Here is a 13,200-nt window from a genome sequence, read left to right as displayed (position 1 = left end):
GGTCACTTGTCCCCAGGGTGCAGTCCTCCAAGGACAGGCTGCTCCAGCCTGGAAGCAGGGGCCCGCTCTCTCCACTGGGTCTCCCACTGGATCACAGCCTCCTCCAGGCATCCCCCCACTGTGGTGTGAGCACCTCCCCACGGGCTGCAGGTTGATCTCTGGGTGCCCCCGTGGATCGCTATAGGCTGTGGGTGGATCTCTGCATCCCCTGTGGATCCCCATGGGCTTGCAGGGGCACAGCTGCTTCACCATGGTCCTCGCCATGGCCTACAGAGGAATCTCGGCTCTGGCGTCTGGAGCACCTCTTCCCCTTCCTTCTTCCTGACCTTGGTGTCACCACATTGTTCCCCCTCACATGTTCTCACCTCCTCCTTGGACTAAAAGAAGGAACTGTGTTTTTGTTTGGATTTTCTTCTTAAATCTGTTACACCAGAGGTGTTACCACCTCTAATTAGGCCAGCTTTGGCCATCAGCATGTCCATCTTCAGAGCATCAGGGATTGGCTCTGCCAGACATGGTGGAAGCTTTCAGCAGCTTCTCACAGAGGCCACCTCTGTGGCTGCCCCACCCCCCCTTCCCCCCCACCAAAACCAGGCTGTGTAAAACCAACACACCTACCTATATATTGTATTTACCTGGGGTAACACAGGCAGAGTGATTATAAACAATATGTTTTCTCCTCCTTAGCAGATATTTTTAAAAGTCTTAGTCCATCTTACACGTTAGGTAGGATTCCACTTCGGGGAATCTTTTCTTTCTACTGTATGGATTACAAAGCCTTGCTGAAAGTGAAAATGGATGAGGTTTGGGCTTGAGTCCATGGTTATAAATGGCAAGAAAATGGATCTCTGATTCACCTGATGAAAGGACCTTTATGGTTTCTATAGTATTTGGATTGTGATCTCAGCTTTTTTTGGCTGTTGAAAGCTACCAAGTCTTCTGTACTTTAACTCATAGATTTGTGTAGTATGTTTGCTGCTGTTGTTTGCGCTCACAGCAATGAAGTCACTTCAATTTTAAACTTTTATACAGAGACAGCAATATATTTAAGGTTTTTCAGAGTATCTTTTTTCTAGGATTTTAACCTTCTATTAAGATATTTGCTTTATGTCAGTTTGAAGATAGTTTTAAATTGAACTAAAATGCACATGCAAACTGAACTTGTCATCATCCTTGAATATGAGTGCTTTTGTGCAGGAAACGATTACAGCTTTCATTTGTTTAATTCATAATTAACTATTCATTTGAAGACTCTGAATCCACATTGGAGGGGGCTTAATTTTTTACCTCTGTCTTGAAAGAGGAGAACATGTCCAACTTTTTGACTGCCAAGATGGATTTTCAGTGGCTGTGCTTTGGCTTGAAGTGAGCTAAAAGGCTGTACGAATCTGCAGAGAAGTGGCTTTCAAAACTGGGCATTCAGCAAATCAGGAGCTTTCCCCAGTTAAACTGCTGGACTTGTAACAGCACCACTCATTCTATTAGAAGTAAAGCAGTTTTAGTGTCATTTTCTCAAAAGCTGTAGTAAATGCTATCTTACTCAGGTCTTTTGAGGTCAGGTGGGATTTTGAGAGATTGTTAACATTTACCCTTGCCTAAACATGATCAAGATGATTATGTAGTGCAATGCTTATGGATATTAGTCTGGTTGTCTCAAGGTTATATACTTGAAAAGGGAGCACATTTTATATCAGGGTGCAAATCACCTCAGTTGTTCAGGTGACTATGAAGTTCTCAAAGTCACTATTCTTGTGGACTGAACTCTACTTTCTGTCACAGATGTCAGCTTCTCTAATGCAGAAATTAATGAGGGATGGCTAATGCAGGTGGCCAGGAGTGTCTGCAGTGTGGTTCTGACTATACCGAAAATTCTGCTTGCCTTCCTGCTTGATACAGTGTATCTGCCTGGAAGGTTGAGCTGGTACAGCTTTCAATTTTTTTTTTACCCTGTCATAATTCTGATGCCACCTAATACCCATTGATTGCTGCGTAGTGGCAGCTTCAGTCTCATTCTGCTGCCATAGTAACTCCTATTTTTTTTTTTTTAGCTTCTCCTCTAGTCAATATTAACCTGCTTGTATGGAGACCTTCTGCAGTTATGGTTCTAAGTCTGAGCTCCAGTTTTATCTTGGGTTTTGTGGACTTGGTACCTGAGCTGTACACAGGCAGTGCCTGATGCTGTTGTTTCTCTGGGTGCTGAGCTGTCCACTGAGAACATCTGTAGTAACTACGTTTTACAGGGTGTGGGGGAGCTTTCTTTAGGTATATAGCATGAAGGGGTTTTGTGTGTGTTTGCAATTTAGCAAGCATCTTTCCTTGTCATACCATTTGTTGGCCGGTTAAGTTACTTTTATTGATGCATTTATCACATTCAACACTATTTCATTTCGGCTGTTGTTGATATTCAGTATCAAGATATGATATGATCTCTCTTAAGATAGAATTATCATTATTAGTAGCTTGACTTAGGCAAGTTTTTCCATCAGAAGCTCATCCTGATTCCTTCAAAATGTATTTTTGGCCACAACTGTACTAATACATGTTGATGTTGAAAAACAAGACACTGGGAAGCTGATTGCATTTCTCTGTCTGCAGAGAGCTGCATTCAGACTGTAACTTGTGTTCATAACCATGGTTAGACTAGACAATGTGATATCCTGCTAAAATACACCTTTCTCAACCTAATCTGTAACTGCTTGTTGTGGATTGTCCTTTGGTGTAAGTTGGGGTCTGAATGCTTTTACAGTTGGGCAGAGGTTTTTGGCTTCCTGCTTATAAGTTCTTCATTGTGCAGGGTTATGTCTGCTGTTACAGGTTCTTCATTGGTTCTGTTGATAAGAACAATAAGCTATTGCAGTATTGGAGATAATCAGAATTACTACCAGCATTGTCAGCATTCATTTTAATTTACTCATTATTGTCAATTTAGGTCAGAGGTCCAGCTTAAAGTACTGGTATGAAAAGGAGTGGTTAAGTAATGGTCACATGCATGGCTTAGCATTTTTTGGAAGAAAATTATTCCCACCAGAATGCCAAGAAGATAGTGGCCACTCACCAGCTGCTTGGAGATGTACAGCGAGTGATCGAAGTCCTGCACGGGCTGCAGCTGAGATGAGCATATTACAGTAAGCAGTATTTAAATACCAGCCAGCGTGTTCTCCTCGGGAATTAGACTGCAAGTATAAAAATAACGAGAAATTCAGACTTGGATTTGTTCTCTTTGGTTATAACACCAATTTGCTGATGTGATCTTGGGAAAGGACTTGGCTGCTTGAAAACTGTTTAAGTGGATGAGTGTAGATGGACAATGTGTATAGAAAGGGTTTTAAACCAATAATGACAGATTTTACGGAATCACCCAAATGGATTTCAAGTAAGGATAGACTTATAATCCATCGCACCATTTTTGCAGCACTTGCTTTCTCCATTCCAGGAAATCTGATCATAGCTTGTCCAAGGGGAATCAGATCTTTTTGTTTGGTACAATGTTCAGGTGCAGTGGGATAGTGGTTGCACCCTCAGCAACCTGCAGCGCTTCATTTCTGAACAGAGGTCATGTCAGCTATATATACAGAAAATAACGTAATTATTTATATAAAAGGTTTTTTTCTATCAAGTCAACTTTTCCGTGTATTTTCCTATTTAAAGTCATCCTTGGGTTCTGATCACTGAAAAAAAAAGCCTTCTAAACTCAAATCAGCAGTTTTAAATTAATTTAGTTCCATAATTGTAATTTTTTAGTTGATAAATTGCACAGCAGCAGCTATTTGGAGAACAAAGTGATTTTGGCACTCTTTGGCCCTTTCCCCTAATCTGTGGTGATGCAGGAGGTCTACTGGTCTCTTAAAGCTAGAGAGTAGCCATTTTAACATAGGATCCTTTAGTTAGATCTGTAAGTAATCTCTTTCCTTTCTGGAGACTGAAACATAAATATTGGAGACTGAAATATAAATATTACAAGGCCACTCCTTGGGCTTTTTGTTAAAGAGCGACACTTGAGTTTCAGGCTTTCCAGTTGTGAATTGAGATTGAGATAGTACTGAGGTAGGGAGCACTGGGCATATATGTGATGGTTGCTGCAGGTTTTTGTTCCTTTTCTCGCCTATGCTGAAGTCAGTGTGATGGCCTGGCTTAATTAAAGGTGAGGTGCAGTCTTGTTTGGATCATCTGGTTAAAAGCTTCAGCTACTGTTTTCTTTATCATTATGTAAATCAGAAAGGATTTGAAAAATTACTGAAGTAGAATAATTACTATATTGTTGCTGCAGATCAACAGATAGTAAAGATGATTTCACAGGTGCCTGAAATGATTAGGAGACTATTGCTCAGTGTTTCAAGGAGGTGGCAAAGGACCCAAGGTTGACCTGGCAGTGCCATGGAAGGGTGAACCTTCAGCAGGCAGGAGTTAAAACATTATTCATGTATTAGCATTTGATTTTTTCATCCTTAGGTAATAACTGGTGCATCATTTTCCAGAAAAATTTCCCGTCTTCTGTAAAATTATCCCTTGCTCTGTTCTGAGCAAACTGTCATTTCTTCACGTGTAGCAGATGAGTCGAGCTCGAGCAAAAAAGCTTTGGTAAATGGACACCCAGCTTTCACTTTTCCAGGCATGCCTTCAGGATGGTTCACCAGGGAGATACATCCTCACTATGCAGCACTGGAGGCAAAGGTGCTTCTGTGAAATAGCCTGAGCACATCCTTGGCAGCTGTACTCACTCTTGTTTCCTCTGAGAGCCGTTGAGGAACCTGAGCTGCTGCAGGATGGGTTAGAAAGCTGTTACTGCCAAAGTCGTGTTTTGTTGCATGGTTTGGTGAACAGCTAGAAAAGCTGGATCAGCTGAATAGAATAAGTCTATCCACCTTTGCAAGGAAGCAGAGATGGGGGCTTGAGGGCAGCCCCCTCTTTCTGTGCAGCCCAGTGCAGGTGCTTTAGAGTCAGGATCTGGTCTGCTGTGTTCCTGCAGTCTGTAGCAGATGAGCTGCCAGCCCTTTGAAGACAGCAGAGACTACTCTGCTCTCCTTTTACTGCTGTTTTGATGCCTGACACAAGGAAGAACGTGGGTTACAATGCTCACTCTAAATCTTCTGTTTGTTATGTCTGTAATAATCTGACATCTATAGTTGTGCTTTCTGCTGGAATAAATAATGTATTAGTTAATTTAAAGACAATTAAAATAAGAATTTTTCTAACAATGGATGAATGGAATTATGGCCACTATAGAACACCACTACAATATTGGTGTACCATACCTTACTACTAAAAATATCCCACTTAAAATTAATTTCGGCTGTTAATAAATTGCAAATACTAAAGCAAAATGTTCCATGAAGGACCAACATCGGTGAGAGGTTGTTACGTGTCTATTTGCACTTACTCTTCAAGATTTTTCTTAATCCAAACACTTGGCTTTTTTTTTTTTTTTGGCTTCTTAATTATTCTCACTTAATTTCACAATTAATTTATTTAAGAGGATAGTTTGCTTAGTCACTTTAGCATTTAGATTGGGTGGTTAACTTCTTTATGTTTGAACAGAAATAAAGAACACCCTGACTTAAAGCTTTGGTGTCATCCGTGGAAGCACATCACAGTGGATGAAAAAATCCATACAAAGCACATCATTCACTTTGAAGAAAACTGTTGCAAAGAGGAGACAGCAAGTTATAGAACTTGGAATGGGACAGTTTGAGAAACCCTCAACAATTCCTTCTGTGGAGGAATCTTACATTACGAGTGAACACTGTTACCAGAAGCCTCGGGCCTACTACCCTGCCATAGAGCAGAGGCTGGTTGTGGAAACAAGAGGTTCAGTCATGGATTGATGGAGTAACAGAATAAGGGAAATGGGGATGATACCCTCTCAGAGAGATTTGGCTGGAATCTGGACCAAGAAATACGCAAGATGGAAAATGAATCAAAACACAATTACTCTAAGGTATTTTTATTTAAAGGTCCCTCTCTGATGAAGAGCATGTGTTTGCCTGGCAACCTGCAAACCTCAGCCTTTTTTGATACATTTTGGTCTGTGTTTATTTTTTGTTAGCTGTTAAATTTAAGTTGCCAATAACAATTAAAATGATAAATGTGATAAACTCTGTTTCATATTATAACTAAAAAATCTAGGTTGGCTTCTGGACCTCAAGTCGCTTGAAAATGCATTATGGTCCACTGGTAGTTCATTGCTGCTTACATTCATGTGTTAAATGAAAAACATTAGCAAAGAGAGAGAACAGGCCAATCGTGTATGATATTACCAAATACACTAGTAGGCCAGGTTTTAATTATTTCCATCTTGTTTCCGTGTTCCTTCTAATAGCTGTATTAGTTTTAGGTTCTTCAGGCAGCATTTCAAGATGGGAAAAAAGGTATCAGCCTGAAGTGATGTTTTTAAGACTGATCACCATGAAATAGCCCTGTATCTTCCTACTGGAGCAATTCAGGTTTAGCTTTTCAATGCTTGGTTCTCATTGTCAGCTCTGTCAGCCTAGTAAAGGCCTTTCTACTCCCCAGTGCAAAAATTTTGCTTCTATGAGTTAGTACCAATTCCTATGAAATGTGGGCTGAGAAATGTTGAAAAAAACCCTCTGGGAAATGAATGAAGCCCCTCTGCTCTGGAACCAGGCTAGGAGAGCTGCAGGTGTTCACTTGGAGACGAGAAGGATCCAGAGAGACTTGTGAGCCCCTTCCAGTGCCTAAAGGGGCTCCAGGAGAACTGGAGAGGGACTGGGGACATGGGATGGAGTAACAGGACAAGGGGGAATGGCCTAAGGTGAAGGGGTCTAGATTTTAGATGGGATAATTGGAAGAAATTCTTTCCTGTGAGAGTGGTAAGGCCCTGGCACAGGGTGCCCAGAGAAGCTGGGGCTGCCCCTTGTTCCCTGGAGGTGTCCAAGGCCAGGTTGGACAGGGCTTGGAGCAGCCTGGGATGGTGGAAGGTGTCCCTGCCCATGGCAGGTGTTGGAACTAGATGACCTTTAAAGACTTCTTCTAACCCAAACTATTGTACAATTTTATGATTCTGTTAAATACTGAGCTCCATTTTATTTAAAGGTTAGGATAGCTCTTCTTTCATCCATATATAAGTTGTAATTTGCTGCATTATCTCCTCTATCAGTTTATTGAGATTGTGTTACGTTTCCTAGAAAGGCAAATATTTTAGTTCTCCAATGTAATCATATTTCAGCAGAAGAATGAGAAAAGCGGAGGAGTAGAATGAACACTGTTGATATTGTAGTCAAGTTTTGTAGGGAGTGGTAATGCTTGTTCAGTGAAAATTTTAGTAGAGTTTAGATTAGATTCCTTAAGGAAAAATCCATTTTCACTCCTGAATTGTTTGCTCTTTAGTTGATTATTGTCAGATGAAAAACAGCTTCAGCCTTCCCTGAGATGGACAGATTCAGGGCAGGATCTTCCAGGTGAAAAGTGTCAGGGAGATAACCAGAGATGTATGTTACCTTCAGAAAACCAGATGCTTATGAAGTACAAATAATTTATAGCAAAATACCTATAAAAAATGTTTATATTTAGATCTTGCCCAAACCAGTTTAGTATCTGTATATGGTCTCTGTCTCTCTCACTCACTGGCCTATGATGAGTTGAGCAATTGGGGGGGGACTGGGTGGACTCAGGCTGTTTGGCTCCCCAATTCTGTTTCACTGTAACAAATATTTAACGTGTGTTTCTCTGCTAGGTGAGAGAGTCTGTCACTAAGAAAGTCTCTCCAGAAGAAGGTATTGAAATGAAGTTGCTGGAAAAAGACAAAGAAGGAGTTGTGAACTCGCAGCTGCAGTGGCAACTCAATCTTTTAGCTCACGTGGAGTCTCTGCAAGATGAAGTCATACACAGAATGGATTTCATTGAGAAGGAGCTAGATGGTAAGTAGTGTTATTCTAGTTTGAAAAATAACATTTTTAAAACTGAACTACCTATTCAAAGCATGTTAACCAGAATTTTACTTCTTCAGACCTACAAAGAGGTGAATGTTCCACTCTCATATTTCCTAATAAAAAATAGACATGCTGCTGATGTGGGGGATGGATTTTAAAACAAAGAGCAGTATTTCACAGAACAACTTATAGTTAGGTAATTTTAAAATAGTTGCTTCAGATGTTGTACTGGGACATCTTTGTGTCTTTTTGCGTTTAGGCTTTTGTAATTTTCCAAAACTCCTGTATGTCTGCATTTCTGTGTTCTTCAGGGCCTTGCTGCCTATGTTAACCCATTTTGGGTGGCCTCTTCAGTGCACAAGGCTCCTGTCTTTTCCAGATTCTTCACTGAAATGGCTTTTAAGATTTTCATAGTAATGGAAAACTTATAAACCCTTTGTGTTGCATAAATGATTCCAGATAGTTCTTCTTTACATGAAGTCTGACCGTGTAGTTGGTAGTGTTGTGTAGTGGTTACAACAGCAGCAAGTTACAACTTGCAGGGGAATCCAACTTCTGCCCAAGTAAGAGCCTCTCTCTTTGGAAGTAAGGTATTGAAAAGTTGGACTGTTTAAAGGGCTATTTCAGGTAGTGAAGATCAGTCAGGCTGTACTGCCCTAAAGGAGCTCTGGTTCCCAAAAGTTAGACTTTTTGTACCTGCTGCTGAGCAGCATCTGTGGAGTGTGTTGGTGCTTAGAGCAGGAACTTTCTCACTCCAAGGTGCAATACGTCAGTAGCAAGTGATGCTGCTGGTTCTGCAACAGGTGCTGCCTTGTGGGTAAAATTCACCTGTTGATCTGGTTGCTGGCAGTGGCTGCTCTTGGGAGCGGTATGGTATATTCTGGCTTCAAGGCTTCATTCTCCATCTGCAATACTGTCAACATCCCCAGAACTCATCCTAGTCCAACCTGACCACCTTCCTTGTGCATGTGTTACACTGTCACTTGACTAGTGTTCTGCTCAGTGGGATTTCTTGTTTCCCACTGGAAAGCTTTTTGAAGCAGGAGTTCATTTTCCTTATGCAGCACTCTGCTGGTTTGTGCTTTTGATCTTCATTCCCATTTTGTGTTACCCTCTTCTGTCTTGGTCAGTTGTGTTCCATATTGATGACAGATTTCTTTCATTACAGTAATCCCATCCTTGATGGCATAAACTCCCTGTACTGCAAGTGTCCTTGCCTGGAATTGGCACAGATCAGAGGAAGTTTAGCATGAGATTTCGCAGTGTCTGATCCAGAGTTTTCCTTTCCTGCTTTCTCCTAGGAGCAGCAGCTTCTCCCCCCATCCCAATGTGAATTACTTGGTTATGTATCAAAAGTTACTTGCAAAGATTGGTGTGAGGTGTTCAGTTTTATGATTTCTCTAATAACAGTGTTAAAAATATTGCCTACTGCTTTATCAAGTTCTACAAGAGATTTAAAGAATTATTGTTTTGTGACTTGAGGTGAGCTCTTTGCTGAGAACTGCAGTAGTGACAGTTTTTGTTTTCTTTGCAGTTCTGGAGAGTTGGCTGGATTACACAGGAGAGCTGCAACCCCCAGAACCACTGGCTCGACTCCCCCAGCTCAAACATTGCATAAAGCAGCTGATAACAGACTTGGGCAAAGTGCAGCAGATTGCACTGTGCTGCTCCACATGAGGCTGGAGAACGCTGGGCTGTGACTGCGTGCAAAGCTGGAGTGTCTGATGGGAGCAGCTTGGAATCTGTAAATGAAACTAGCATGCTGATTGCATGGGATGCAGATTGACTTCAGAGACTTGTGAAGAAGTGTTGTTTAAAGAAGAGCAAAAAGGTTATTTCAGGTCTATTAGACAATTGCAGTGCTGTGGAAAAGGTCATGCTCTTGTCTCCAGAGATTACCTGTTGGTTGATAAGTTATACTCAAATTTTCACTCCTTACAAGTTGCTCATCAAAACGGTAGACTTCTTCAACATGAAATTGACTAAAAATTGTGCCACTGAAGAACAGAGTTCTAAGAGCCAAAAATGTTTGGTTGACAGGGGTTGTACATAACTTTGCATAGTTTAAGTGACTCATGTCACGTTTTATTTCTTCTGGTTTATGCATACTAGCACTCAGTATTTAATCATTAGGAGATGTTATAACAGTTTCAGACTTAGTAAGTATGAATGTCCAGCTCTTGACTATAAAGCGTTATGTGAAGGTTTTCAAGTAACAGTGGCCAGACCCACACTTCTGTTACAGTAAATAATGTAGCAGGAGGTCACAGGTGGATTGCACTTATTTCCAGAATAAATGTTTGTTTTCCATATTTATCCTGTCACTGTCACATGACTTGGTACTGGGGAAGCCCATGAACGTGGTGTTTATGTGCATTCTTGAGCTCCTAAATCCATCCTTCTTGGGCCTCCTGCAGCAGTTGCTGGTGGGATGCCCTAGTTGCAGTAGTTTGGAATGCCACCAGAAGAGGACTGGAGCTACCCTTTGAGTTCAGACTGCAGCATGGTCTGTCATGGATGTGATGTATTTTATACCCGTTTGTTAATAATTGCCATTCCGATTATATTTGGAAATGTAGATTTTTTTTCAGTACTCTGGATGTGTTCATTGTAAAGACTTGCTATGAATGTGTGGTTTTGGGAATCAGTTTTTGTGTAAATAAAGCCTCAAGATCTATGCATGAGGTGCTGTCCTTGCTGACAGTGAGTGGGTTATTCTCTTCAATGGTCTATGTTCACAAAGTCCCTTTTTATACCTTAAGTTTTAATTTTCGGTTTGCATTTACTTTGTGATAGCAAGGTGACAGGGCTGCTGATGTTCAGTCACATTATACAGACCCTTTGGAACATTGTGAGCATTTGAGAGGTTCAGTGTCTTTCAGATGCAGATCACCACTCCTGAAGTAATGGCTGCAGCTTTAGTTTTCCTTCACAGACGTTGCTGAGTTCAGTTCCCTATGGAACATAGTGAGCTGGTTTTGCAGTGAGAGGGTGTCCTTAAAAAGCTGGATTTGTTACCCTTATTTTATTGTGTGCAATGGTACTACCAAAGGGTAACATTCAAACAGAGTTGTAATGGAAAGGCCTATACCTGTTCAAATTATTTATTTGGAGTATATATCTGTAATGTGTTTATTCTGCAAAGAATAATGAAAGCTTGAAATATCCAATATTATTGTAGGAGTTACGGTCTCTACATGGTGAATATTTTATTTTCTTCTGAAGACAAAATAATTAGGCTGCTCTAGGTAGTAATTAAGACTTTTATGCTGAGATTCAGTTCAGAGAATAATTTGTCTCACAGTTTTATAATACTAAGTTGGTATATAGTGAATATAATGTACATACAGCAGAAAAATAAACTTACATTTCTGTAACACAATTGGAATAAAACTTACATGGTATTTTAAGGATCACTTGGCGCTCTGAAGATGAGACCAATGCTTATACCTTGGTGCATTCCTGTCAGGTACCTGAGCTCGTGTAGCTCTAGAGGAGGTAGTGGTGACCAGACAACCAGAAGAGCATCCGAGGAGCCGCCCAGGCAGCTGGCAATTTTCAGGTGAAATGGACCAGAAAAGTTGTTCCCTGGTTGCAGTCTGTGAAAGGACATGGCTGCATGGGAACAGCTTGGTTGTGCTCCCAGTCTGAAGGCACTTAAACACTCAGTCCCTGAGCAGGCTTCTTGTTCCAGAGCGGGTTTTCTTCTCAAGCAATGGCTTTCGTGCGCTCATTGTGTGTTTTCAGTTGTCAGTTTATTTTTGCTCAGGGCAGTACTGGAGGTTTGGAAGAAAAGGCAGTTCCCATGAGTAGATCAAGGTGCAGATCTTAGAGACTTACATCCCTTCAGTAGTGCTGGGGAAGCCCTTGCAGATAAAGATGAAAATATTTATTTAAAATAGAGTAGTACTTCTTGTGTTCAGGGAAGATTCTTCATTGTGCTCTGCCTGGATTAATTTCTGTCCCTTTTTTGCAAGTTTCCTCATTGTTATTCTTAGTCTGGACCAACTGTTCAGACTTACAGGTCACTTTTGTTTCTTTAAATCACTGGTAAGTGAATGAAATGTGGAGCCTTGATGAACTGAACAAACATTGCACTGTGGGTACACACATGTTTGTTGATGCACTATTAGAACCAAGGGGCTGTACATAGAATTTTGTTTTGGAGCAATATTTGCAATACTTGAAAACTTCTGTATCTTGGTGTTTGGAATAAATAAAAAATAGGGTTTTGTTGGTTAAGTCTTAGTAAAGTCTTTGTTTCAATTAATGATAACTCAATAAAATAATTTTGGAGTATTTTCCTTCACATCACTTTGAAATGCAAGTACTGTAATATGTCAGGTATGTATATCTCTTAACTGTTGCTAAAGTCTGGAAATTATTGTTTTCCAGATCTGTGTTATATAAATACCCTTCATAGTGTGTTGGATATTGTTAAATGGGGAGCTCATACATTTTGTTCCCAAATCCTAATATATGTAATATATTAGTACCTAGTATGTGTGATCTGACCCTAATTTTTTCTCTGTTTGGATGAGCAGCCTGTCAGGGGAAGCCACAGCAACTCAAGCCAGAGGAACCACAGCATTAGTGATGGTGTGAAGCAAGGAGCTCTTGATGCATTTGAACAGTCCATATAGAGAAAATGCATGGGGAGAGGAGGAAGCTGGGGAGATCTGGGGAAGCAGTGTACCTGACCCAGGGTGTCTGAAGGCATGGGCAGTCATTGATGTACCTTCAGGTTCCATATCTTCACTCTCAGTTTGCCCACTGGGAGAAAAGCAGATGTATTCTCTTGTCCTAGCAAATTTTCCTTTCTAACATCATTCTCAAAAAAAAAAAAAAAAAAAAAAAAAATCTTTTGAAACTGGATTTTAAGGCTGGAGGGTGCATCACTGCTGGAACTTGGCATTTGATGCCTGGAGAGACCTGGGCCACTGACAGCAGATCCCAGTGTGTCTCACTGCTTAGTGTCATCATGCAGGTCTTTGATGATCACTTAAATGTCAAAATCTGGTTTTGAAGTTGTGGTCTGAATTTGAAATAATTCAAGGGGATGTGTGCTGTGGCTTGTCATGTTTTGATGTCCCCTCTGGTTTATTTACTTCCCTGATCTGAAGGTTTCTGTAGATGTAGACTCAGAGAAGGAGGCAACTCTCAGTCAGCTCTCAGCCTTGTTATGATTAGAGTTACTGTAGTCCCACTGTTACTGTACCAGAACATCACCTGTAATTACAGGTTCTCTGTTGACCGTTGTCCAGCCTGTGGATCATGTTACAGATAGATAATACGATGATTGGCTCTCACAGTT

General features: G+C 40.8%; 1 protein-coding gene across 1 annotated transcript in view; it reads left to right on the top strand.

The window, feature by feature from the left end:
- PHF20 (PHD finger protein 20) overlaps positions 1 to 12,128 on the top strand; it is a 75,507-nt gene extending 63,379 nt beyond the window's left edge. The window contains 8 exon segments of the mRNA XM_058422663.1: positions 2,930 to 3,000; positions 3,002 to 3,107; positions 3,110 to 3,125; positions 5,536 to 5,686; positions 5,688 to 5,838; positions 5,841 to 5,935; positions 7,691 to 7,874; positions 9,421 to 12,128. Coding sequence (XP_058278646.1) covers positions 2,930 to 3,000; positions 3,002 to 3,107; positions 3,110 to 3,125; positions 5,536 to 5,686; positions 5,688 to 5,838; positions 5,841 to 5,935; positions 7,691 to 7,874; positions 9,421 to 9,563 — 917 coding nt within the window. The 3' untranslated portion in view covers positions 9,564 to 12,128.
- Positions 12,129 to 13,200: the final 1,072 nt, after the last annotated feature.

The sequence above is a fragment of the Hirundo rustica genome, chromosome 16 (assembly GCF_015227805.2).
Source record: "Hirundo rustica isolate bHirRus1 chromosome 16, bHirRus1.pri.v3, whole genome shotgun sequence".
Lineage (NCBI taxonomy): Eukaryota > Metazoa > Chordata > Aves > Passeriformes > Hirundinidae > Hirundo > Hirundo rustica.
Note: the sequence above shows the minus strand (reverse complement) of the source record. Positions and strands in the feature narration are given on the sequence as shown.